The following is a 27,273-nucleotide window of genomic DNA, read 5'->3' as shown; positions in this document are numbered from 1 at the left end:
AACGGCGGGGTATTGCTTACTAAAATGGCGGACGTTCACTTTAGTGTAGGCGATTACAACGGAGTGGCCCATCTTGCTCCTCTAGTGTCTTTGGTCACGTGGCCCTCGCGTCCGGGCGCGGTAGGACGTGCGCTCAGGACGCCCCCTCTCTCTCTCCCGCCGGCATTGCAGCTCAAGCATCCACCCATCACTCCTCTCCAATCTCCCTCCCACCAATCCCCACAAATCACCTCCCCATCCCCCACCAATCCCCAAAATCACCCCCATCCCCAAAATCACCACCCAATCCCACAAATCACCCAAATAACCCCCATCCCTCATCAATCCCCCAAATCACCCCCCATCCTCCAAATCACCCCCATCCCTCACCAATCCCCCAAATCACCCCCCACCACCCACCAATCTGTCAAATCACCCCCCATCCCCCACCAATCACCCCCATCCCTCCTCAATCACCCAAATCACCGCCTCCCATCCCTCACAAATCCCCCAAATCACACCCCCATCCTACACCAATCCCCCAAATCACCCCCATCCCCCGGCACCAGCAGATGTGCACCAACCATGTCATTCTTCAAGTCACAGCTCGAGAACTTGGATATGGATCATCTCACCAAACTTGCCCACATAAAAATCTAAATAACCCTTTTGAAACCAGTACCCACGCGAGCGAAACCTGCACGAGATAGCCCAGCTGATGGTAGTTGTGCAGTAGAAAGCAGAAACAGAAATAGAATCACCCCCAATCCCCCAAATCATCACCCCCCATCATCACCCCATCCCCCAAATCATCACCCCGATCCCCCAAATCATCACCCCCATCCACCAAATCATCACCTCCACCCCCCAAATCATCACCCCACTATCCCCCAAATCATCACCCCACTATCCCCCAAATCATCACACCTCCATCCCCCAAATCATCACCTCCATCCCCCAAATCATCACCCCCAAATCATCACCCCCAAATCATCACCCCCATCCCCCAAATCATCACCTCAACCCCCCAAATCATCACCCCCACTATCCCCCAAATCATCACACCTCCGTCCCCCAAATCATCACACCTCCATTCCCCAAATCACCACTCCCCTATCCCCCAAATCATCACCCCATCCCCCAAATCATCACACCAATCCCCCAAATCATCACCCCAAACCCCCAAATAATCACCCACCATCCCCCAAATAACGCCCTCATCCCCCAAATCACCCCATCCCCCAAATCACCCCCCATCCCCCAAATCACCCCAACCCCAAAATTACCCCCAATCACAAATACAATACAATATATCTTTATTATCATTGCACAGGGGTACAATGAGATTGGGAATGCGACTTCCATTCGATGCAATAAATTCATGAGCTAATCTTTAGACAGTCCAGAGAAACAAATCATCACCCCCATCCCCCAAATCACCCCAAATCACCCCATCCCCATATCACCCCCCCCCATCTAATCCTCACCCTTCCCTCTCCCTCCCCAACCCAGGTTTATGTCGGGAATGTGTATGAAGGCACAGCACATGCTGGTTTAAACCAATGTCAGAAATCCCTTCTTCAGACAGTTATACCGCTGCTGCCTCACAGCGCCAGAGACCCAGGTTCGACCCTGACCTCAGGCGCTGTCTGTATGTCTGAAGTTTGTACATTCTCCCCATCACCGAGTGGGTTTTATGCAGGTGCTCCGGTTTCCTCCCACATCCCACAGACACGCGGGATTGTAGGTTAATGGCTCTATGGCCGATTGCCGGCCTGGACCAAGGGGGCATGTTTCTGCGCTGTATCTCTAAACTAAGCTCAGTTAACTTCCATTTAACCTCTGCACCAACTGAGCTGATCTCCCGGTGGCTGAGCACTTCAACTCCCCCTCCCACTCCCAGTCTGACCTTTCTGTCATGGGCCTCCTCCAGTGCCACAGTGAGGCCCACCGCAAATTGGAGGAACAACACCTCATATTTCGCTTGGGCAGCTTGCAGCCCAGCGGTATGAACATTGACTTCTCCAACTTTAGATAGTTCCTCTGTCCCTCTCTTCCCCTCCCCTTCCCAGTTCTCCCACTGTCTTCCTGTGTCCACCTATATCCTGCCTTTGTCCCTCCCCCTTGACATCAGTCTGAAGAAGGGTCTCGACCCGAAAGGTCACCCATTCCTTCTCTCCTGAGATGCTGCCTGACCTGCTGAGTTACTCCAGCATTTCGTGAAAAAAATCATATCATCCGCAGGCCTGTTGAGAACATGACATTGCAACAAGTAAATTTGAAGCTTTAAAACTGGAATCTTTTAATGAATCATCTCGCGGTTTTGATGTTGTGTAAATCTGTCAGGTCCTTGTGTAGTTCCTGGTCATTAGGAGGTGCATTAGGTGCAGATCCAGAGCAAGCAAGATCATGAGGGACCCCTGCCACCCCAGTAACGGACTGTTCCAGATGCTACGATCAGGCAAACGCCTCCGCTGTCACGCTGTGAAAACGGAGAGGATGAGACGGAGTTTCATCCCACAGGCTATCAGGACTGTCAACTTTTATAACTCCAGAGACTAAATTTTTGTCTACACTATAGTAACTTATTAACTTTATTTATATGCTGTAACTGTAATTCTTTTTTGTGCACAATCCGCAGGCATTGCCACTTTCATTTCACTGCACATCGTGTATGTGTATGTGACAAATAAATTTGACTTGACTTGACTTGGTCTAAGATTCATGTGTAGGAAGGAACTGCAGATGCTGGTTTAAACCAAAGAGAGACGCAAAATGCCAGAGTAACTCAAAGACGTGCGGGTTTGTAGCTTAATTGGCTTGGCATAAATGTAAATTGTCCCGAGTGTGTGTAGGATAGTGGGCCGAAGGGCCTGTTTCCACGCTGTATCTCTAAATTAAACTAAATGTTCTCGACCTGAAACGTCACCCATTCCAGAGACGCTGCCTGCCCGCCAAGTTACTCCAGCATTTTGTGCCTGGCCAAGATTCATGTCCTCCACAGCTTGTATCTTTGGAGGTCAGGGTGATCGCAAAAGCAAATAACCTTAAATATCAAGGATGATTAAAAAATCAAATAGACATCCAAAACCTCTCAAAAGGTTCAATACCAAGTTTGGAAATAAAAACAGAAACTTTGGGTCCTTCACCAGAACTGTACCTGTCCTGTTCGTTGGAGTTAGGTTCTTTCAAACATTTTGGAAAATCCCAGCCCTTGGATCAACATTGGTTTGCTTGGAATATCTGATATGTTGTTCTTTCTTCTCTGGATCGCTGGAATTTTCTACCACAGTTGTGGACGAATACCACTGGAGGATTTATTGATTGAAAAACTCGAGGGCCAGAGCTCCAGGGAGAGGTTGAGCAGGCGAGGCCTTTACTCCTTGGAGTGCAGGAGGCTAAGGGGTGATTTAGTATAGTTTAGTTTAGAGATACAGTGCGGAAACAGGCCCATTCAGCCCACCGAGTCCGCACCGACCAGCGAACCCCACATATTAACACTATCCTACACCCACTAGGAACAATTTTTACATTTATCAAGCTAATTAACCTACAAATCTCTACATCTTTGGAGTGTGGGAGGAAACCAAAGATCTCGGAGAAAACCCACGCAGGTCACGGAGAGACGGTACAAACTCCGTACAGACAGCACCCGTAGTCGGGATGGAACCTGGGTTTCCGGCGCTGCATTCGCTGTAAGGCAGCAACTCTACCATAGAGCCCTGATCTTATGAAGATAGACAATAGACAATAGGTGCAGGAGTAGGCCATTCGGCCCTTCGAGCCAGCACCACCATTCAATGTGATCATGGCTGATCATTCTCAATCAGTACCCCGTTCCTGCCTTCTCCCCATACCCCCTGACTCCGCTATCCTTAAGAGCTCTATCTAGCTCTCTCTTGAAAGCATTCAGAGAACAGGCCTCCACTGCCCTCTGAAACAGAGAATTCCACAGATTTACAACTCTCTGACTGAAAAAGTTTTTCCTCATCTCTGTTCTAAATGGCCTACCCCTTATTCTTAAACTGTGGCTCCTGGTTCTGGACTCCCCCAACATTGGGAACATGTTTCCTGCCTCTGACGTGTCCAACCCCTTAATAATCTTATATGTTCCAATAAGACCCCCTCTCATCCTTCTAAATTCCAGTGTTTACAAGCCTAGTCGCTCCAGTCTTTCAACATACGACAGTCCCGCCATTCCGGGAATTAACCTAGTAAACCTACGCTGCACGCCCTCAATAGCAAGAATATCCTTCCTCAAATTTGGAGACCAAAACTGCACACAGTACTCCAGGTGCAGTCTCACTAGGGCCCTGTACAACTGTAGAAGGACCTCTTTGCTCCTATACTCAACTCCTCTTGTTATGAATGCCAACATTCATTGGCTTTCTTCACTGCCTGCTGTACCTGCATGCTTCCTTTCAGTGACTGATGCACTAAGACACCCAGATCACGTTGTACGTCCCCTTTTCCTAACTTGGCACCATTCAAATAATAATCATGCCTTCCTATTCTTACCATCAAAGTGGATAACCTCACACTTATCCACATTAAACTGCATCTGCCATGCATCCGCCCACTCACACAACCTGTCCAAGTCACCCTGCAACCTCATAGCATCTTCCTCACAGTTCACACTGCCACCCAGCTTTGTGTCATCTGCAAATTTGCTCATGTTACTTTTAATCCCTTCATCGAAGTCATTAATGTATATTGTAAATGGCTGCGGTCCCAGCACCGAGCCTTGCGGTACCCCACTAGTCACTGCCTGCCATTCTCAAAGGGACCCATTTATCCCCACTCTTTGCGTTCTGTCTGCCAACCAATTTTCAATCCATGTCAGTACCCTACCCCCAATACCATGTGCTCTAATTTTGCCCACTAATCTCCTATGTGGGACCTTGTCGAAGGCTTTCTGAAAGTCGAGGTACACCACATCCACCGGCTCTCCCCTGTCAATTTTCCTAGTTACATCCTCAAAGAATTCCAGAAGATTAGTCAAGCATGATTTCCCCTTCGTAAATCCATGCTGACTCGGAATGATCCTGTTACTGCTATCCAAATGCTCTGCAATTTTGTCTTTTATAACTGAATCCAGCATCTTCCCCACCACTGATGTCAGACTAACTGGTCTATAATTTCCTGTTTTCTCTCTCCCTCCTTTCTTAAAAAGTGGGATAACATTAGCTACCCTCCAATCCACAGGAACTGATCCTGAATCTATAGAACATTGGAAAATGATCACCAATGCGTCCATGATTTCTACAGCCACCTCCTTAAATACCCTGGGATGCAAACCATCAGGCCCTGGGGATTTATCAGCCTTCAGTCCCATCAGTCGACCCAACACCATTTCCTGCCTAATGTGGATTTCCTTCAGTTCCTCCGTCACCCTAGGATCTCTGGCCACTAGAACATCTGGGAGATTGTTTGTATCCTCCTCAGTGAAGACAGATCCAAAGTATCGGTTCAACTCTTCTGCCATTTCTTTGTTCCCCATAATAAATTCCCCTGCTTCTGTCTTCAAGGGACCCACATTTGCCTTGACTATTTTTTTCCTCTTCACATACCTAAAAAAGCTTTTACTATCCTCCTTTATATTATTGGCTAGTTTACCCTCGTACCTCATCTTTTCTCCCCGTATTGCCTTCTTAGTCATCTTCTGTTGCTCTTTAAAAGAGTCCCAATCCTCTGGCTTCCCACTCTTCTTTGCTATGTTATACTTCTGCTCTTTTATTTTTATGCTGTCCTTGACTTCCCTTGTCAGCCACGGGTGCCTCTTACTCCCCTTGGAATCTTTCCTCCTCTTTGGGATAAATTGATCCTGCAATTACTGCATTATTCCCAGGAATACCTGCCATTGCTGTTCCACCGTCTTCCCTGCGAGGGCCTCCTTCCAGTCAAATCTGTCCAGCTCCTGCCTCATGCCTCTGTAATCCCCTTTGCTATACTGTAATACTGACACTTCCGATTTTCCCTTCTCCCTCTCAATTTGTAGAGTAAAACTTACCACATTGTGGTCACTGCCTCCTAATGGCTCATTTACCTCGAGTCCCCTTTATCAGATCAGGTTCATTACACAACACTAAATCCAGAATTGCCTTCTCCCTGGTAGGCTCCAGTACAAGCTGTTCTAAGAATCCATCTCGGAGGCACTCCACAAATTCTCTTTCCTGGGGTCCAGTACCAACCTGATTTTCCTAATTTCTGTCAAGTCAAGTCAAATTTATTTGTCACATACACATACACAATGTGCAGTGAAATGAAAGTGGCAATGCCTGCGGGTTGTGCACAAAAAATAATTACAGTTACAGCATATAAATAAAGTTAATAAGTTACTATTAGTGTCGGCAAAAATTTAGTCTCTGGGGTTATAAAAGTTGACAGTCCTGATGGCCTGTGGGAAGAAACTCCGTCTCATCCTCTCCGTTTTCGCAGCGTGACAGCGGAGGCGTTTGCCTGATCGTAGCATCTGGAACAGTCCGTTACTGGGGTGGCAGGGGTCCCTCATGATCTTGCTTGCTCTGGATCTGCACCTCCTGATGTATAGGTCCTGCAGGGGGGCGAGTGTAGTTCCCATGGTGCGTTCTGCCGAACGCACTACTCTCTGCAGGGCCATCCTGTCCTGGGCAGAGCTGTTCCCAAACCAGACTGTGATGTTGCCGGACAGGATGCTCTCTACAGCCCCAGAGTAGAAGCAATGAAGGATCCTCAGAGACACTCTGAATTTCCTCAATTGTCTAAGGTGGTAAAGGCGCTGCTTAGCCTTACCCACCAGTGCGGCAATGTGCGTTGCCCACGTCAGATCCTCTGTGATGCGGACTCCCAAGTATTTAAAACTGCTCACCCTATCCACAGTAGACCCATTTATCTGCAGTGGCGTGTACGTCCTTGGATGTTTAGCCCTTCTGAAGTCCACAATCAGCTCCTTTGTTTTAGTGACATTCAAGAGGAGGCTATTGTCCTGACACCAGAGTGCCAGATCAGCCACCTCCTCCCGGTAGGCCTTCTCATCGTTGTTGGAGATCCGGCCCACCACCACAGTGTCATCAGCAAACTTGATGATGGAATTTGAGCTGAACCTGGCCACACAGTCATGTGTGTACAGGGAGTACAATAGGGGGCTAAGGACGCAGCCCTGGGGGGATCCTATGTTCAGGGTGAGGGAGCTAGATGTGTGTTCCCCCATCCTGACCACTTGGGGCCTGGCAGTGAGAAAGTCCAGGACCCAGGCACACAGAGGGGTGCTAAGCCCCAGTTCCAGCAGCTTCTCAACCAGTCTGCTGGGGACTATTGTGTTGAATGCTGAACTAAAGTCAATGAACAGCATCCTCACATAGCCCCCCTGGCTGTCCAGATGAGAGAGAGCGGTGTGCAGAACCTGGGAGACCGCATCATCCGTGGACCTGTTCGGACGGTATGCGAACTGTAGTGGGTCCATGTTGCGAGGAAGGAGGGCGCAGATGTGCTTCTTGACTAGCCTCTCCAAGCATTTCATGACAACCGAGGTGAGGGCCACCGGTCGGTAGTCATTTAAACACGCTGGAGAGGCATTCATTGGCACCGGTACAATGATGGATCTTTTGAAGCATGCAGGGACCACGGACTTTGCCAAGGAGAGGTTACTGATCCATACTGATTCTACATCTCCTGATTCTATGTCACCCCTTGCAAGAGAGTGAATATCATTCCTCACCAACAGAGCGACCCCACCCCCTCTGCCCACCTGTCTGTCTTTTCTATACGTTGTGTACCCCTTAATATTCAGCTCCCAGCCCTTGTCCTCTTGTAGCCATGTCTCAGTGATTCCCACAACATCATACTTGCCAATGTCTAACTGAGCCTCAAGCTCATCCACTTTATTTTTTATACTTCGCGCATTTAAATACAACACTTTAACTTCGGTATTTACCTCCCCTCTCACACCGGTCACAATTGACCCTGACCTTACTCTCATATCCCTTCTAGAACTTCCCTCCCCATTCATTCGAGAGCCCTTTGCAATTTCTCCTGTATTCGCTTCCCCTTTAACTCCATCTCCATATTCCCAATTTGTCAACCCCTCCCCCCCACTACTTAGTTTAAAGCCACGCTCGTAGCACTAGCAAACCTGCCTGCCAGAATGTTGGTCCCCCTGCTGTTAAGGTGTAACCTGTCCCTTTTGTACAGATCACCCTTACCCCAGAAGAGATCCCAGTGGTCCAGAAATCTAAATCCCTGCTCCCTGCACCAGCCCCTCAGCCATACATTCATATCCCCGATCTCTCTGTTCCTGCCCTCACCAGCACGAGGTACAGGCAGCAGTCCAGAGATAACCACCCTCGACGTCCTACTTCTCAGTCTTCTTCCTAACTCCCTAAACTCACGCTGCAGTATCTCCTTCCTCTTCCTCCCGACGTCGTTTGTGCCCACGTGCACAACTACTTCCGGTTGATCGCCTTCCCTCGCTAGGATGTTCTGAAGCCGCTCCGTGATGTCTTGAACCCTGGCACCAGGGAGGCAACAAACCATCCTCGACTCCCGCCTGTCGCCACAGAATCTACTCAATGGAGTCACCGACTACTATGGCTCTTCCTGACTTCGGTCTCCCCGGTCGAGTTTCCTTGCCTGGGTTAGATCTGCCAACACGTCCGCCGCTTGGACTGGAAGCGTCTTCTGCCCCAACAGTTCCCAATAGGGTGTAAGAAAATAACTGCAGATGCTGGTACAAATCAAAGGTATTATTTCACAAAATGCTGGAGTAACTCAGCAGGTCAGGCAGCATCTCGGGAGAGAAGGAATGGGTGATGTTTCGGGTCGAGACCCTTCTTCAGACCCAAAAGGGTGTGCCTGTTTGCAATAGGCACAGCCACCGGGGTCTCCTGTAGTCCACGTTCACTCCCACCTTCGCTTGACCTGGACCCTTGGCGTGACAGCCTCACAGTAGGTCCTGTCCAGGAAACTCTCGCATTCCTGGATGGCCCTGAGGTCATCCAGCTGCTTTTCCAACTCTGCCACACGTCCATTCAGGAGCTGCACCTGGACACAGTTCTTGCAGGTGTAGCTCCCAGAAGCCCCAGCGGTGTCTCTACCTTCCCACATCCTGCAGGAAACACACTGCACCAACTTGTCCGCCATTACTTTAGTGAAGTCAAAAACAACTCAGGCTTAAAAACAAGCGTAACCTCCTCACCTCAGCCTCCTCGCCGAAGACTCGCAGCTGAAGACTCGCACTTTTCTCACAGGGCACTTCCCTCGACAAGGCAACACCCAGACAGGGCCGGCCACCCACACCCCTTGTGCAAACCTTGTTTCTATCAGTCACTAAATTGACTAATTGGCCAATTTACCAAGCTTCTAATTTAATTGCTCAGCCAATCCAACCACTCACTCCTATCCTGCTTTCACTCAACTTCCAACTATAGATAGTTCCTCTGTCCCTCTCTTCCCCAGTTCTCCCTCTATCTTCCTGTCTCCACCTATATCCTTCCTTTGTCCCGCCCCCCCCTGACATCAGTCTGAAGAAGGGTCTCGATCCGAAACGTCACCCATTCCTTCTCTCCCGAGATGCTGCCTGACCTGCTGAGTTACTCCAGCATTTTGTGAATAAATACCTTTGATTTGTACCAGCATCTGCAGTTATTTTCTTATACTCCGATCCTGCCTTCCTCTGACGAGCTTGGATGTGTGTGCTTCACTGAATGCCTGCTAGCCCTTTGGCACTCTTTTTTAAACGGACTTTTACCTGTAATTCGCACTTACTTTCTTTCAGCCAACGGTCATCCTTGCTCCTGCTCTCCTGACCTTTACTGACTGACTGCTAGCGTCCCTTTGGCGCTCTTTTTTAAACGGACATTTACCTCCAATTCACACTTACTCTCTTTCAGCCATCGGTACAAAATCACAAGGAGCGGATGGGGTAAACGACGTCGGGAGGAAGAGGAAGGAGATACTGCAACGTGAGTTTGGAGAGTTGGGAAGAAGTCTGAGAAGTAGGACGTCGAAGGTGGTTCTATACGTATAAGATTAACGTATAAGATTATTAAGGGGTTGTTCACGTTAGAGGCAGGAAACATGTTCCCAATGTTGGGGGAGTCCAGAACAAGGGGCCACAGTTTAAGAATAAGGGGTAGGCCATTTAGACCTGAGATGAGGAAAAACTTTTTCAGTCAGAGAGTTGTGAATCTGTGGAATTCTCTGCCTCAGAAGGCAGTGGAGGCCAATTCTCTGAATGCAATCAAGAGAGAGCTAGATAGAGCTCTTAAGGATAGCGGAGTCAGGGGGTATGGAGAGAAGGCAGGAACGGGGTACTGATTGAGAATGATCAGCCATGATCACATTGAATGGCAGTACTGGCTCGAAGGGCCGAATGGCCTCCTCCTGCACCTATTGTCTATTGTCTATTGACTCCTTTCCAGTTCTGGCGAAGGGTCTCTGACCTCAAGCGTTGACCTTGTTTCTCTTGCTACTGCGAACCAGAGTGGGAGGATTGAGAACCAGAGTACATACGTTTAAGGTGAGGGGGAGAGATTAAATACAAACCTGAGGGGGAACTATTTTTGGTGGGTATATGGAACGAGCTGCCAGGGAAGGTAGTTGAGGCAGGTGCTATCATAACAATTTGAGAGACATTTGGACAGGTACATGGATAGGACAGGTTTAGAGGGTTAAGGGCAAAGCACAGGCAGGTGGGACTAGTGTAGATGGGGCATGTTGGTCGGCATTGGCAAGTTGGGCCGATGGACCCGTTTCCACTGTATGACTCTAGATACAGCATGGAAACAGGCCCACGGAGTCCACACCGACCATCGATCACCCGCTCACACTAGCTCTACATTATCCACTCCCTGCACACTAGGGGGTCCATTTACAGAGGGGCCGATTAACCCACAAACCCGCACGTCTTTGGGATGTGGGAGGAAAGAGAAGCACTTCTTCTATTTCATAAGACTTTTGTCAGACTTTGAAATCTGCCACATTTTGCTTTTTGCTTACCTTGAAACATATAAAATTCTTAAGGGGTTGGAGAGGCTAGATGCGGGAAGATTGTTCCCGATGTTGGGGGAGTCCAGAACCAGGGGTCACAGCTTAAGGATAAGGGGGAAGTCTTTTAGGACCGAGATGAGAAAACATTTCTTCACACAGAGAGTGGTGAGTCTGTGGAATTCTCTGCCACAGAAGGTAGTTGAGGCCAGTTCATTGGCTATATTTAAGAGGGAGTTAGATGTGGCCCTTGTGGCTAAAGGGATCAGGGGGTATTGAGAGAAGACAGGTACGGGATACTGAGCTGGATGATCAGCCATGATCATATTGAATGGCGGTGCAGGCTCGAAGGGCTGAATGGCCTACTCCTGCACCTATTTTCTATGTTTCTGTTATGTTTCGAAACCCGTTTTTGTTTGCTCGTGAAAAAGGTTATTCTTCAAAGCCCCTTTTAAAATGCACATTTTCATAAAACACTAGACCAAGTGGACCCGTTGGGCCCAAACCTCTCCTGCATTGGTGCAGCACCCTCTCCTCCCCCTCCCTCCCTCCCTCCCCCTCAACCCCCCTTATCCACCTTCCCCCCCACCTCCCTCCCCCTCCCCCCCTCGGAGATAGATTTAAACTTTAAAATGTGAATAACTTAAAATATATAACACCGATTTCAATAAAACTACTTGCATTCTCACTAAAGTGACGATGGTGAGTAAGGTGGGCCTAACATTGCCGCGCTATCGCTGAAGTTCAGTCACAAACAAGATAACAAACGAGAGTTTTAGTATATAGATAATAATGCCCAGTGATACAGAGATTTTCTTTGACGGTGGAAACCAGAAACTTTCAATTGTTGCAGCAAATTGATTTATTTCCTTTCTGTAAAATACAAGAAAACCGATAAATCACATATGCAAGAGACAATTATGCAGAAGAAATATGTCCAGGAAAGTATGAATGAAATGGTCAACATAGAGGCAAGCTGCTGTCTCACAACTCAATGCTGTCTGGGTGGAGTTTGCACGTCCTCCCTGTAACCGCGTGGGTTTCCTCTGGGTCTCATCCCACACTCCAAAGTCAAGTCAAGTTTATTTGTCACGTACATATACAAGATGTGCAGTGAAATGAAAATGGCAACGCCTGCGGATTGTGCTAAACTACAAAACACAATAGGAAAAAAATGTTAACACAAAAAATAAATGAATACAGTAAATTAAATGAGTCCCTGGTGATATAAGAGTTAACAGTCCTGATGGCCTGTGGGAAGAAACTCTGTCTCATCCTCTCTGTTTTCACAGCGTGACAGCGGAGGCGTTTGCCTGACCGTAGCAGTTTGGCCTGCGGGTTTGTGGGTTAATTGGCCCTCTGTAAATTGCCCGAGTGTGCAGGGAGTGGATGAGAAAGTGGGATAACATGGAACTAGTGTGAACGGGAAATTGACGGGTTGGGTTTAGTTTGGCTTACTATTGTCACCGGTACTGACGTACAGTGAAAAGCTTTACGTGTGCTATTCCGTGAAAGGAAAGAGATGTGATTTCAATCAATTGATTTAGATTTAGAGATACAGCGCAGAAACAGGCCCTTCGGCCCACCAGGTCCGCGCCGCCCAGCGATCCCCGCACATTACAGCGAATGCAGCGCCGGAGACTCAGGTTCGATCCTGACTATGGGTGCTGCACTGTAAGGAGTTTGTACGTTCTCCCCGTGACCTGCGTGGGTTTTCTCCGAGATCTTCGGTTTCCTCCCACACTCCAAAGACGTACAGGTATGTAGGTTAATTGGCTGGGTAAATGTTAAAAAAAAAAAAATTTGTCCCTAGTGGGTGTAGGATAATGTTAATGTGCGGGGATCACTGGGCGGCACGGACTTGGAGGGCCGAAAAGGCCTGTTTCCGGCTGTATATATATGATATGATATGATGATTAACACTATCCTACACACACTAGGGACAATTTTTACATTTGCCCAGCCAATTAACTTACAAACCTGCACGTCTTTGGAGTGTGGGAGGAAACCGATGATCTCGGAGAAAACCCACGCAGGTCACGGGGAGAACGTACAAACTCCGTACAGACGGCGCCCGTAGTCGGGATGGAACCTGAGTCTCCGGCGCTGCATTTGCTGTAAGGCAGCAACTCCACCGCTGCGCCACTGTGGCGCCCTCCTAGTATCTGGGTCTAGGATCATTCACGCTCCACCATTATGTAAACCAATTCCAAAAGAATCTTCTAGAGAACAGCAGAGGAGGTCCCCCTGGCAAAGAAGGAAACGTTTTTGTCCTGTATTTTGTATTGAAAGATGTTCGTGATATTCTTCTCCGCCTTCGCAGGTGAGAGTGTACGCTCGGTGATCTTCAACTGCCAGGAAAGAGGAAATCAAAATTAGTGAAGGGAAATGTCAATGTATTTGTTGGAGTCCAGGTCTAGTTTGACTATTCCCTCGTCTACTGAGGTACAGTAAAAAGCTTTGTTCTGCATGCTATCCAATCAGACCGGAGATACCATACGATGAAGGTGTTTATATTAACTGGCCATGTTGTGGAACGATGATAAATCTACTTTTAGTTTAGTTTAGAGATACAGCGCGGAAACAGGACCTTTGGCCCACCGGGTCCGCGCCGACCAGCGATCCCCGCACATCCACGCTATCCTAGGGGCAATTTACACCTGTGCCCAAGCCAATGAACCTACAAACCTGCACGTCTTTGGAGTGTGGGAGGAAACCGAAGGTCTCGGAGAAAACCCACGCAGGTCACGGGGAGAACGTACAAACTCCGTACAGACAGCGCCCGTAGTCGGGATGGAACCCGGGTCTCCGGCACTGCAAACGATGTAAGGCAGCAACTCTACCGCTGCGCCACCATGACCACCCCAAAACTTGGTGGGCTGAAGGGCCTGTTTCCACACTGTATCTGTGTCTCTCATAGAAAATAGGTGCAGGAGGAGGCCATTTGGCCCTTCGAGCCAGCACCGCCATTCATTGTGATCATGGCTGATCATCCACAATCAGTAACCCGTGCCTGCCTTCTCCCCATATCCCTCGATTCCACTAGCCCCTAGTGCTCTATCTAACTCTCTCTTAAATCCATCCAGTGATTTGGCCTCCACTGCCCTCTGTGGCAGAGAATTCCACAAATTCACAACTCTCTGGGTGAAAAAGTTTCTTCTCACCTCAGTTTTAAACGGCCTCCCCTTTATTCTTAGACTGTGTGGCCCCTAGTTCTGGAAACATCTATTGTTGATCGTCTTGCAGGATACCTAATGCTTAACAGTTTTTAAACGTTAACGCCAGCGAGCTTACCTGGCCATGGATGTCCTTGCAGTAGCCAGTGGGTAGTGCTTCTGCGTTTAAGATCAGGTGGGAGACATAACACAGTGACTTGACCATAAGATCATTCTCTTCATCGCCCAGATCGTCTGTGTCGTGAACCAACACCACGATGTTTCCCTGCAACGCAAAATAACATTTAATTTCTAAGAAAAATGTAAGTTACGAGGGTTTTCAGACCCCTGCAACAGTCTGTTCGAACTTCTACCATCGGGCAGACGATACAAGGCCTTCTACGCCCGCACCTCCAGACTCAGGAACAGCTTCATCCCCAGGGCCATAGCTGCTATGAACCGGTCCTGCTGAGCCGGACGGTCACATCGCACAGTGAACCGGCACAGATCTACTTGCACTTTATTCTGTCTTAAAACTGTTACAATCTGTTTCGTTGGGTTGTTGTTGTTTAAATTAATACTGACTAGCTAATTAATTTATTGCATCGTATGGGAGGCGCATTCCCAATCTCGTTGTACCCCTGTACAATGACAATAAAGATATATTGTATTGTATTGTATTGTATTGAGAGGTACAGTGAAAAGCGTACAAACTACGTACAGACAGCACCCATAGTCAGGGTCAAACCCTGGGTCTCTGGCGCTGTGTGGCAGCAACTCTACCATTGTGCCACCGTGCTGCCCTGAGAAATCAAGAACTAGGAGACAGAAGTTTAAGGTGAGACGGGAAAGATTAAATATGAACCAGAGGGGCAACGTTTCACATTAAGGGTGGTGAGCATATGGTGCGAGCTGCCAGAGGTGGAAGTTGAGCCAGGTACACTCACAACATTTAAAAAACATTTGGACAGGTACATGCATAGGAAATGTTTAGAGGGATTTGGTCCAAGTGCAGGCACATGGGACTGGCAAAGATGGTACACCAGAGTCAGCATGCTAGACAATAGACAATAGGTGCAGGAGGAGGCTATTCGGCCCTTCGAACCAGCACCGCCATTCAATGTGGTCATGGCTGATCATTCTCAATCAGTACCCCGTTCCTGCCTTCTCCCCATACCCCCTGACTCCGCTATCCTTAAGAGCTCTATCTAGCTCGCTCTTGAATGCATTCAGAGAATTGGCCTCCACTACCTTCTGAGGCAGAGAATTCCACAAATTCACAACTCTCTGACTGAAAAAGATGTGAGCTGAAGGGTCTGTTTTCATGCCGTGTGACCCTGTTACGAAAGTGCTTCTATCTAAATATCACTAAAACTCTCATCTTATTAGTTTATATATATATTTGTTAAATAAATCCCTTCTCCACATTACCCTGCCCGTCAGCCGCGTTCTACGTCACAATGGGACCCGCCTGAGTAACGGGAGTGGCGGCCAATGAGGGGGGGGGGGGGGTGGTGAGCTCTCCTGTTGCTGGCCTTCGCGATGGTCGCACCGGGGCCGGGATGAGTGGCTCCCTCTACCCTCTCGCCCGCCCCTGTACCTGGGGGAGTCTAAAGCAGGGTTGAGGAGGGATGGAGTGGGGGTGAGAGTCGTCAGTTGGGGGAGGGTTGCCAGGCCCGCAGGAGAGGTTTGGACCCAATGATCAGCCATGATCACATCAAATGGGGGTGCTGGCTCGAAGGGCCAAATGGCCTACTCCTGCACCTATTGTCTATTGTCTATAATGGGTCCACGCCTGGCTAGTCATATATATATAGTGCTGAGATGTATGAATCAACGTTAGACTGAAGCGCAGGAGGATGAGGGGTGATCTTATAGAAACATAGACAATAGCTGCAGGAGGAGGCCATTCGAGCCAGCACCACCATTCAATATGATCATGGCTGATCATCAAAAATCAGTACCCCATTCCTGCTTTCTCCCCATACACCTCGATTCTGTTAGCTCTAAGAGCTCTATCTAGCTCTCTCTTAAATAAATCCAGTGAATTGGCCTCCGCTGCCATCTGTGGCAGAGAATTCCACAGATTCACAACTCTCTGGGTGAAAAGGTTGTTCCTCATCTCAGTCCTAAATGGCCTACCCCTTATTCTTAAACTGTGACCCCTGGTTCTGGACTCCCCCAACATCTTTCCTGCATCTAGCCTGTCCAATCCCTTAAGATGTTTGTTATATGTTTCTATAAGATCCCCTCTCATCCTTCTAAATCCTTATAGATCTTTTCTTATAGAGGTGTACCATCAAGACTGGAAGGTGGCTAATGTTGTGCCTCTATTTAAGAAGGGCTGCAAAGAAAAAAACAATGAACTATAGACCAGTGAGAAATAAAGTGTGTTTAGGGAGACTGCATGCAAACCTACCTAAAGATAGACACAAAATGCTGGAGTAACTCAGCAGGACAGGCAGCGTCTCTGGAGAGAAGGAATGGGTGACGTTTCGTGTCGAGACCCTTCTACAGACTGCATTGGATCCACCCATACCTCCCTCAGAAGCATTCACAGTCTGAAGAAGGGTCTCGACCCCGAAACATCCACCCATTCCTTCTCTCCAGAGACTCTGCCTGTCCCGCTGAGTTACTCCAGCATTTTGTGTCTATTTTCGATTTAAACCAGCATCTATAGACAATAGACGCAGGAGGAGGCCATTCAGCCCTTCGAGCCAATACCGCCATTCATTAGACAATAGGTGCAGGAGTAGGCCATTCGGCCCTTCGAGCCAGCACCACCATTCACTGTGATCATGGCTGATCATCCACAATCAGTACCCCGTTCCTGCCTTCTCCCCATACCCCCTGACTCCGCTATCCTTAAGAGCTCTGCCTAACTCTCTCCAGAAAGCATCCAGAGAATTGGCCTCCACTGCCTTCTGAGGCAGAGAATTCCACATATTCACAACTCTCTGGGTGAAAAAGTTTTTCCTCATCTCCGTTCTAAATGGCCTACCCCTTATTCTTAAACTGTGGCCCCTTGTTCTGGACTCCCCCAACATTGGGAACATGTTTCCTGCCTCTAATGTGTCCAATCCCTTAATAATCTTATGTGTTTCAATAAGATCTCCTCTCATCCTTCTACATTTAAACCAGCATCTGTAGTTCCCTCCTACACTCCTAACGATCAGCCATGATCACATTGAATGGCGGTGCTGGCTCGAAGGGCCGAATGGCCTCCTCCTGCACCTATTGTCTATTGTCTACACGTAAAAACCTACCTGTAACTTTGAGCAAAGTGTGGCCCTGCAGTAGTGCATGAAGTCGAGAATGTTTTCGGTTGTCACTCCCAGACTGAGCAGGACACTCAAATCATCTATGATCAGCACCGGAAATTTCCAAGTGGTTTCGTTGGCGTCCGATAGCGACGTACAAACAAACTCGTAAAGGGACCGCAGACTGGTACTGGGGGAGCTGGAAGATAGAATATTCACTCAATAACTCAGGCTGTGGCAATCGGAAACGTTAAACACTCCTGGCCTCACTTACATCCTTCAGCAACATTGGTTATTCCAAAACAACCGAGACGTCAGCACATCACAGGGTGCTGCAGTAACTCAGCGGGTCGGGCAGCATCTGTGGAGAACATGGATAGGTGACGTTTCACAGAGTGCTGGAGTAACTCAGCGGGTCGGGCAGCATCTGTGGAGAACATGGATAGGTGACGTTTCACAGAGTGCTGGAGTAACTCAGCGGGTCAGGCAGCATCTGTGGAGAACATGAATAGGTGACGTTTCACAGAGTGCTGGAGTAACTCAGCGGGTCAGGCAGCATCTGTGGAGAACATGGATAGGTGACGTTTCACAGAGTGCTGGAGTAACTCAGCGGGTCAGGCAGCATCTGTGGAGAACATGCTTTGGGTCGGGACCCTTCATCAGACTGATGGGGGAGAAAGCTGGAAAAGAGATGCGAGGGCAGGCAAGTGATAGGTTGATAGAAGGCAGCTCATTGGTAGAGCTGCTGCCTCACAGCGCCAGAGACCCGGGTTCGATCCCGACTACGGGTGCTGTCTGTACGGAGTTTGCACGTTCTCCCCGTGACCTGCGTGGGTTTTCTCCGGGTGCTCCGGTTTCCTCCCACACTCCAAAGACGTGCAGGTTTATAGGTTAATTGGCTTCTGTAAATTGTCCCTAGTGGGTGTATGATAGTGTTAGTGTGCAGGGATCGTCGGGCAGCGCGGACCTGGTGGGCCGAAGGGCCTGTTTCTGCGCTGTAACTCTAAACAGAACTAAGGTGAACGTTTGGGAGCGGGTTTGATCAGCAGATGCCTGGAATAAGTGACAAAGGTTAGAGGTGAAATGGGGACAAAATGGTTGCAAACAAAGAGGGGAATGAAATCTAGCTTATTATTGCACAGAAACATAGAAAATAGGTGCAGGAGGAGGCCATTTGGCCCCTTCGAGCCAGCACCGCCATTCACTGTGATCATGGCTGATCAACCACAATCAGTAACCCGTGCCTGCCTTCTCCCCATATCCCTTGATTCCACTAGCCCCTAGAGCTCTATCTAACTCTCTTTTAAATTCATCCAGTGAATTGGCCTCCACTGCCTTCTGCGGCAGAGAATTCCACAAATTCACAACTCTCTGGGTGAAAAATATTCTCCTCACCTCAGTTTTAAATGGCCTCCTCTTTATTCTTAGACTGTGGCCCCTGGTTCTGGACTCCCCCAACATTGGGAATATTTTTCCTGCATGTAGCTTGTCCAGTCCTTTTACAAATTTATATGTTTCTATAAGATCCCCTCTCATCCTTCTAAATTCCAGTGAATACAAGCCCTGTCTTTCCAATCTTTCCTCATATGACAGTCCCGCCATCCCGGGGATTATTCTCGTGAACCTACGCTGCACTGCCTCAATAGCAAGGACGTCCTTCCTCAAATTAGGAGACCAAAACTGCGCACAACACTCCACGTGCGGTCTCACCAGGGCCCTGTACAACTGCAGAAGGACCTCTTTACTCCTATACTCAAATTGTCACGTGTACTGAGGTACAGTGCAAAGCTTGATTGCATGCGATCCCGCAAAACAAAAAGACTATAAATGATTACAATTGAGGATCCACAGTGGACAGATACAGGATAAAGGGTGCATTTAGTGCAAGATAAAGTCAAATAAAGTCTGATTATAGAGTCTGATGATCGGAGTTTGCTGGCTTTACCTTGCACTAAACGTTATTCCCTTATCATGCATATGTACACTGTAAATGGTTCGATTGTAATCATGTGTTGTCTTTCCACTGACTGGATAGCAACAAAAGCTTTTCACTGTACCTCGGTACACGTGACAATAAACTGGATGAATATAGATGGAAGGGAAAGATGGGGGATAAAGTGGAAACGCGGAATGGGGGAGTGGGGGGAGTGTGGTGTGTGTGATGGGCTGGGATACAGCTACAATGGTGGGGAGTGTGGTGTGTGTGATTGGCTGGGATACATCTACAATGGTGGGGAGTGTGGGGTGTGTGATGGGCTGGGCTACAGCTACAATGGTGGGGAGTGTGGTGTGTGTGATTGGCTGGGCTCCATCTACAATGGTGGGGAGTGGTGTGTGGGGGGGCTGGGCTACATCTACAATGGTGGGGAGTGTGGTGTGTGTGATGGGCTGGGCTCCATCTACAATGGTGGGGAGTGTGGTGTGTGTGGGGGGGCTGGGATACATCTACAATGGTGGGGAGTGGTGTGTGGGGGGGCTGGAATACATCTACAATGGTGGGGAGTGTGGTGTGTGTGATGGGCTGGGCTCCATCTACAATGGTGGGGAGTGTGGTGTGTGTGATTGGCTGGGATACATCTACAATGGTGGGGAGTGTGGTGTGTGTGATGGGCTCGGCTACATCTACAATGGTAGGGAGTGTGGTGTGTGGGGGGGCTGGGATACATCTACAATGGTGGGGAGTGTGGTGTGTGTGACGGGCTGGGATACATCTACAATGGTGGGGAGTGGTGTGTGGGGGGGCTGGGCTACATCTACAACTCGTGCAACGACTTTAGTTCAGGCGCACGGATTGCATAAGCACCAGGTTGGTAAACAGAGTCAGTCAGGACAAGGCCGAGTGATCGACCTGTTTCGACGGCTGCAAGGCAAAGTCATGTTTCAATGGGCAGATAACAACTCTCAAAATGTTGATGAAAAGCCAAGGACAATGATGCAGTCACGGTCAAAAAACAGAACAGACATTCAGGTGAAAGTTCACACTGTGGGGAAACTGGGAGCAAGTCTGGGGAGGGGCGGGGCAGCACGGTGGCGCAGCGGGTAGAGCTGCTGCCTCACAACGCCGGAGACCCGGGTTCCATCCCGACTACCGGTGCTGCCTGTGCGGAGTTTGCACGTTGGCCCTCGTGGGTTTTCTCCGGGCGCTCCGGTTTCCTCCCACGTCACAAAGACATACGAGTTTAGTTTAATTTAATTCAGAGATACAGCGCGGAAACAGGCCCTTCGGCCCACCGGGTCCGCGCCGACCAGCGATCCCCGCACACTAACATTATCCTACACCCACTAGGGACAATTTTTACATTTACCAAGCAAATTAACCTACAAACCTGCACGTCTTTGGAGTGTGGGAGGAAACCAAAGATCTCGGAGAAAACCCACGCAGGTCACGGGGAGAACGTACAAACTCCGTACAGACGGCGCCCGTAGTCGGGATGGAACCCGGGTCTCCGGCGCTGTGAGGCAGCAACTCTACCGCTGCGTCACCGTGACCGCCCGAAAGGTTGGTAGGTTAATTGGCCCTCTGCAAATTGCCTCCTAGCGTATCGAGAGTGGATGAGTAAGTGGGAATCGGTGATAAATAGTAGACCACACTCCCCACCATCGACTCCATCCACACTTCACGCTGTCTTGGAAAAGCAGCAAACATAATCAAAGGATTCAAGGGGAGATAGCTGAGTGGATGGCAAATTGGCTCCATGGAAGGAAGCAGAGGGTGATGGTGGAAGGTTGCTTCTCGGACTGGAGGCCTGTGACTAGTGGTGTGCCTCAGGGTTCGGTGCTGGGCCCGTTACTGTTTGTCATCTACATCAATGATTTGGATGAGAACAGACAGTGCAAGATTAGCAAGTTTGCTGATGATACCAAAGTGAGTGGTTTTGCAGATAGTGAAGATGGTTGTTAACGATTGCAGCAGGATCTGGATCGATTGGCCAGGTGGGCTGAGGAATGGTTGATGAAATTTAATACAGAGAAGTGTGAGGTGTTGCATTTTGGGAAGTCTAACATGGGCAGGACCTACACAGTGAATGGTAGGCCTCTGGGGAGTGTTGTAGAGCCCTCTCCCCCCTCCTCCCCTGGTTCTGGACTCCCCCAACATTGGGAACATATTTCCTGCATCTAGCTTGTCCAGTCCTTTGATAATTTTATGCTTCTATAAGATCCCCTCTCGTCCTTCTAAATTCCAATGAATACAAGCCTAGTCTTTCCAATCTTTCCTTATATGACAGTCCTGCGATCCCTGGGATTAACCTGGTGAACCTACGCTGCACTCCCTCAATAGCAAGGATGTCCTTCCTCAAATTTGGAGACCAAAACTGCACACAGTATTCCAGGTGCGGTCTCACCAGGGCCCTGTACATCTGCAGAAGGACCTCTTCACTCCTAAACTCAAATCCTCTCGTTATGAAGGCCGACATGCCATTAGCTTTCCTCACTGCCTGCTGTACCTGCACGCTTGCTTTCAGTGACTGGTGTACAAGGATATCCAGGTCTTGTTGCACTTCCCTTTGTCCTAATCTGACCCTATTGAGATCAGAATCAGAATCGGAATTATCTTTATTGTCATCCAAAAAACAAGTCTTTTGGACGAGATTTCGTCACCCACAGTCCAACAATAAGAGCAATAAAATAAGCAAATTACACAACCACAAACTAACATAAAACAAAAAAAAGAACAATCCATCACAGTGAGTCTCCTCCAGTCCCCTCCTCACTGTGATGGAAGGCCAGAATGTCATTTCTCTTCCCCTGTCGTCTTCTCCCGCGGTCAGGCTGTTGAAATTGCCCGAACCCTAACCCTAATAATCAGCCTCCTTGTACTTGCCTCCAAAGTGGATAAGCTCACATTATACTGCATCTGCCACGCATCTGCCCACTCGCTCAACCTGTCGAGGTCACCCTGCAACCTCCGAGCATCCTCCTCACAGTTCACTCTGCCACCCCGGCTTTGTGTCATCTGCAGAGTTGCTGGTGTTGATGGTCAGTTTTGGTCTCCTAATCTGAGGAAAGACATTCTTGCCACAGAGGGAGTACAGAGAAGGTTCACCAGATTGATCCCTGGGATGGCAGGACTTTCATATGAAGAAAGACTGGATAGACTCGGCTTGTACTCGCTGGAATTTAGAAGATTGAGGGGGGATCTTATAGAAACTTACAAAATTCTTAAGGGGTTGGACAGGCTAGATGCAGGAAGATTGTTCCCGGTGTTGGGGAAGTCCAGAACGAGGGGTCACAGTTTAAGGATAAGGGGGAAGTCTTTTAGGACCGAGATGAGAAAGTTTTCTTTCACACAGAGTGGTGAATCTGTGGAATTCTCTGCCACAGAAGGTAGTTGAGGCCAGTTCATTGGCTATATTTAAGAGGGAGTTAGATGTGGCCCTTGTGGCTAAAGGGATCAGGGGGTATGGAGAGAAGGCAGGTATGGGATACTGAGTTGGATGATCAGCCATGATCATATTGAATGGCGGTGCGTACAGGCTCGAAGGGCCGAATGGCCTACTCCTGCACTTATTTTCTATGTTTCTATGTCCAGGTCACCCTGCAACCTCCGAGCATCCTCCTCACAGTTCACTCTGCCACCCAGCTTTGTGTCATCCGCAGAGTTGCTAGTGTTGATGGTCCATTACCTCAGGAATTGTAGGGGGGATGAGCCTTGCAGCGTGCCGTCTGGTTTATCATCGAGCAAGACGTCGAGAGCTGAGCGCAGACCTTCGAAAAACACGAGCTGGCCTTTCTCTTTGGCTGCAGACAGATTCACCCCCTGTTAACACAGCGCACAAGACATGCACACATGAGGAAATATCGTCAGCAGGGCGCAACAACAAACTTCGGGAGATGATGAAAGAATGGGTCGTAGACACAGACCGCTGGAGTAACTCAGCGGGTCAGGCAGCATCTGTGGAGAACATGGATAGGTGACGTTTCACAGAGTGCTGGAGTAACTCAGTGGGTCAGGCAGCATCTGTGGAGAACATGGATAGGTGACGTTTCACAGAGTGCTGGAGTAACTCAGTGGGTCAGGCAGCATCTCTGGAGAGGCGGAATGGGTGACGTTTCAGGTTCAGGCCATGGTTCTGAAGAAGGGTCACCCATTCCTTCTCTCCAGAGATGCTGCCTGACCCGCTGAGTTACTCCAGCTTTTTGTGTCAATCTTCAGATTAAACCAGCATCTGCATTTCTTTCCGACACATGAAAGAATGGGTCGACTGGGCTTATATTCACTGGAATTTAGGATGAGAGGGAATCTTATGGAAACATATAAAAGACGAAATTGTGGAGCATTTGGATAGCAGTAACAGGATCGTTCCGAGTCAGCATGGATTTACGAAGGGGAAATCATGCTTGACTAATCTACTGGAATCTTCTGGAGGATGTAACTAGGAAAATTGACAGGGGAGAGCCGGTGGATGTGGTGTACCTTGACTTTCAGAAAGCCTTCGACAAGGTCCCACATAGGAGATTAGTGGGCAAAATTAGAGCACATGGTATTGGAGGTAGGGTACTGACATGGATAGAAAATTGGGTGGCAGACAGAAAGCAAAGAGTGGGGATAAATGGGTCCCTTTCAGAATGGCAGGCAGTAACTAGTGGGGTACCGCAAGGCTGGGTGCTGGGACCGCAGCTATTTACAATATACATTAATGACTTGGATGAAAGGATTAAAAGTACCATTAGCAAATTTGCAGATGATACAAAGCTGGGTGGCAGTGTGAACTGTGAGGAAGATGCTATGAGGTTGCAGGGTGACTTGGACAGGTTGTGTGAGTGGGCGGATGCATGGCAGATGCAGTTTAATGTGGATAAGTGTGAGGTTATCCACTTTGATGGTAAGAATAGGAAGGCAGAGTATTATCAGAATGGTGTCAAGTTAGGAAAAGGGGACGTACAACAAGATCTGGGTGTCCTAGTGCATCAGTCACTGAAAGGAAGCATGCAGGTACAGCAGGCAGTGAAGAAAGCCAATGGAATAACGAGGAGTTGTGTATAGGAGCAAAGAGGTCCTTCTGCAGTTGTACAGGGCCCTAGTGAGACTGCACCTGAAGTGTGTGCAGTTTTGGTCTCCAAATTTGAGGAAGGATATTCTTGCTATTGAGGGCGTGCAACGTAGGTTTACTAGGTTAATTCCCGGAATGGCGGGACTGTCGTATGTTGAAAGACTGGAACGACTAGGCTTGTATACACCTGAATTTAGAAGGATGAGAGGGGATCTTATTGAAACGTATAAGATTATTAAGAGGTTGGACACGTTAGAGGTAGGAAACATGTTCCCAATGTTGGGGAAGTCCAGAACCAGAGGCCACAGTTTAAGAATAAGGGGTAGGCCATTTAGAACAGAGATGAGGAAAAACTATTTCACTCAGAGAGTTGTGAATCTGTGGAATTCTCTGCCTCAGAAGGCAGTGGAGGCCAATTCTCAGAATGCTTTGAAGAGAGAGCTAGATAGAGCTCTTAAGGATAGCGGAGTCAGGGGGTATGGGGAGAAGGCAGGAACGGGGTACTGATTGAGAATGATCAGCCATGATCACATTGAATAGTGGTGCTGGCTCGAAGGGCCGAATGGCCTCCTCCTGTACCTATTGTCTATTGTCTAAAAAATTTACGGGATTGGACTAGCGAGATTGAGGAAAAATGTTCCCGATGTTGGGGGAGTCCAGAACCAGGGGTCACACAGTTTAAGAATAAGAGGTAGGCCATTTAGGACTGAGATGAGGAAAAACTTTTTCACCCAGAGAGTTGTGAATCTGTGGAATTCTCTGCCTCAGAAGGCAGTGGAGGCCAATTCACTGGATGTTTTCAAAAGAGAGTTAGATTTAGCTCTTAGGGCTAACGGAATCAAAGGATATGGGGAAAAGCAGGAACGGGGTACTGAGTTTGGATGATCAGCCATGATCACAATGAATGGCGGTGCTGGCTCGAAGGGCTGAATGGCCTCCTCCTGCAACTATTTTCTATGTTTCCATGTTTCAAAGTTTTTCTGGAGAACTTGGAAAGGGCGGGCACGGTGGTGCAGCGGTAGAGTTGCTGCCTTATAGCGCTTACAGTGCCAGAGACCCGGGTTGAACCCCGACTGCGGGAGCTGTCTGTACGGAGTTTGCATGCTCTCCAATGTGTTTACTCAAAGATCTTCGGTCTCCTCCCACACTCCAAAGACGTGCAGGTTTGTCGGTTAATTGTCTTGGTGTAAATGTAAAATTGTCCCTAGTGTGTGTAGGATGGTGTTAATGTGTGGGGATCGTTGGTCGGTGCAAACTCGTTGGGCCGAACGGCCTGTTTTCACGCTATATCTCTAAACTAAACTAAACTACCGCTGACAAAATGTGTAGGAAAGAACTGCAGATGCTGGTTTAAGTCGAAGGTAGACACAAAATGCTGGAGTGACTCAGTGGGACAGGCAGCATCTCTGGAGAGAAGGAATGGGTGACGTTTCCGGGCGAGACTATCGCTGACCAGACTGTATGAAAAATGATTGGAGATAGAATCTACCAATGGTGAATGAAGATGACAAATGGCAACAGCTGTGGTCTGTTCGTCCTTCTAAGCTGCTTCCACCACGACTGACCTTAGAACAGCACACCGTTGGAGCGGCCGCGATCACCACGGCTACGCTTGGCCTGGCCGACCCTGCAGCGTCGCCATGACAACGGGCCTTCACGGTCAGGCCATGTAAAACTGAGGTGAGAAGAAACCTTTTCACCCAGAGAGTTATGAATTTGTGGAATTCCCTCCCACAGAGGGCAGTGGAGGCCAATTCACTGGGTGAATTTGAAAGAGAGTTAGATAGAGCTCTAGGGGCTAGTGGAATCAAGGGATATGGGGAGAAGGCAGGCACGGGTTACTGATTGTGGATGATCAGCCATGATCACAGTGAATGGCGGTGCTGGCTCGAAGGGCCGAATGGCCTCCTCCTGCACCTATTTTCTATGTTTCTAGGTCACGATCCCTGCACTTACAACTGGGACTTGAAAATGGACCCAAACTGGCGACTCTGTACACTGTCTCAGTGCACTGCTGATATACACTTGCACTGTATCAGTCTGAAGAAGGGTCTCGACCTGAAACGATCAGTCTGAAGAAGGGTCTCGACCCGAAACGTCACCCATTCCTTCTCTCCTGAGATGCTGCCTGACCCGCTGAGTTACTCCAGCATTTTGTGAATAAATACCTTCGATTTGTACCAGCATCTGCAGTCATTTTCTTATACTGCACTGTATCTGAGAGGGTTATCTAAGATGTATCAAAGTGTTTATGTACAGTGATACTTGTACTGAACTGTAAACAAAAGTTAATTTCACTGTACCTCAATACAGTTAGATTTAGCTCTTGAGGTTAAAGGAATCAAGGGGTATGGGGAGAAAACAGGAACGGGGTACTGATTGTGGATGATCAGCCATGATCATATTGAATGGCGGTGCTGGCTCGAAGGGCCGAATGGCCTACTCCTGCACCTATTCTCTACGTTTCTCAGTGTGTGGGGATCGCTGGTCGGCGCGGGCTGGGTGGGATCGCTGATCGGCGCGGGCTCGGTGGGCCGAATGGCCTACTCCTGCACCTATTCTCTACGTTTCTCAGTGTGTGGGGATCGCTAGTCGGCGCGGGCTCGGTGGGCCGAAGGGCGTGTTTCCGCGCTGTATCTCTAAGCTAACAAATGCAAACTTACCAGCTTTTGCGCAACAAGGTTGTAATGGTTGAAGGACTGCTGCAGCCCAAGGAAGCAAACTTTGCAACCTCCTGCAAAACAAGTTAACATTCGGTTCAATGCCACGCTGAGAAAGCACCTTTGTTCAATCTGACTCCCTCTTTTAAAATATATATATTTCCACCTACACCACCACTCCCTCAGGACGTCTTGATTCGGTTCCAAACCATCCTCAGTCAGACTCAGTTCCAGTAATTCCACTAAAACCACGTTGCAAGCTGAA

General features: G+C 48.6%; 1 protein-coding gene across 1 annotated transcript in view; it reads right to left on the bottom strand.

Annotated features, from left to right (window-relative positions):
* Nucleotides 1–12,700: 12,700 nt before the first annotated feature.
* The window catches only part of elp6 (elongator acetyltransferase complex subunit 6), a 34,009-nt gene continuing 19,436 nt past the window's right edge, over nucleotides 12,701–27,273 (bottom strand). Inside the window, exons 3-7 of the mRNA XM_078398749.1 lie at nucleotides 27,012–27,082; nucleotides 22,981–23,114; nucleotides 17,363–17,555; nucleotides 14,236–14,382; nucleotides 12,701–13,292 (exon numbers count right to left, since the gene is read on the bottom strand). Of these exons, the coding sequence (XP_078254875.1) occupies nucleotides 13,164–13,292; nucleotides 14,236–14,382; nucleotides 17,363–17,555; nucleotides 22,981–23,114; nucleotides 27,012–27,082 (674 nt within the window). The 3' untranslated portion in view covers nucleotides 12,701–13,163. The remainder of the gene's footprint in view (nucleotides 13,293–14,235; nucleotides 14,383–17,362; nucleotides 17,556–22,980; nucleotides 23,115–27,011; nucleotides 27,083–27,273) is intronic.

The sequence above is a fragment of the Rhinoraja longicauda genome, chromosome 4 (assembly GCF_053455715.1).
Source record: "Rhinoraja longicauda isolate Sanriku21f chromosome 4, sRhiLon1.1, whole genome shotgun sequence".
Lineage (NCBI taxonomy): Eukaryota > Metazoa > Chordata > Chondrichthyes > Rajiformes > Arhynchobatidae > Rhinoraja > Rhinoraja longicauda.
This window is presented reverse-complemented; position numbering and strand designations above follow the sequence as displayed.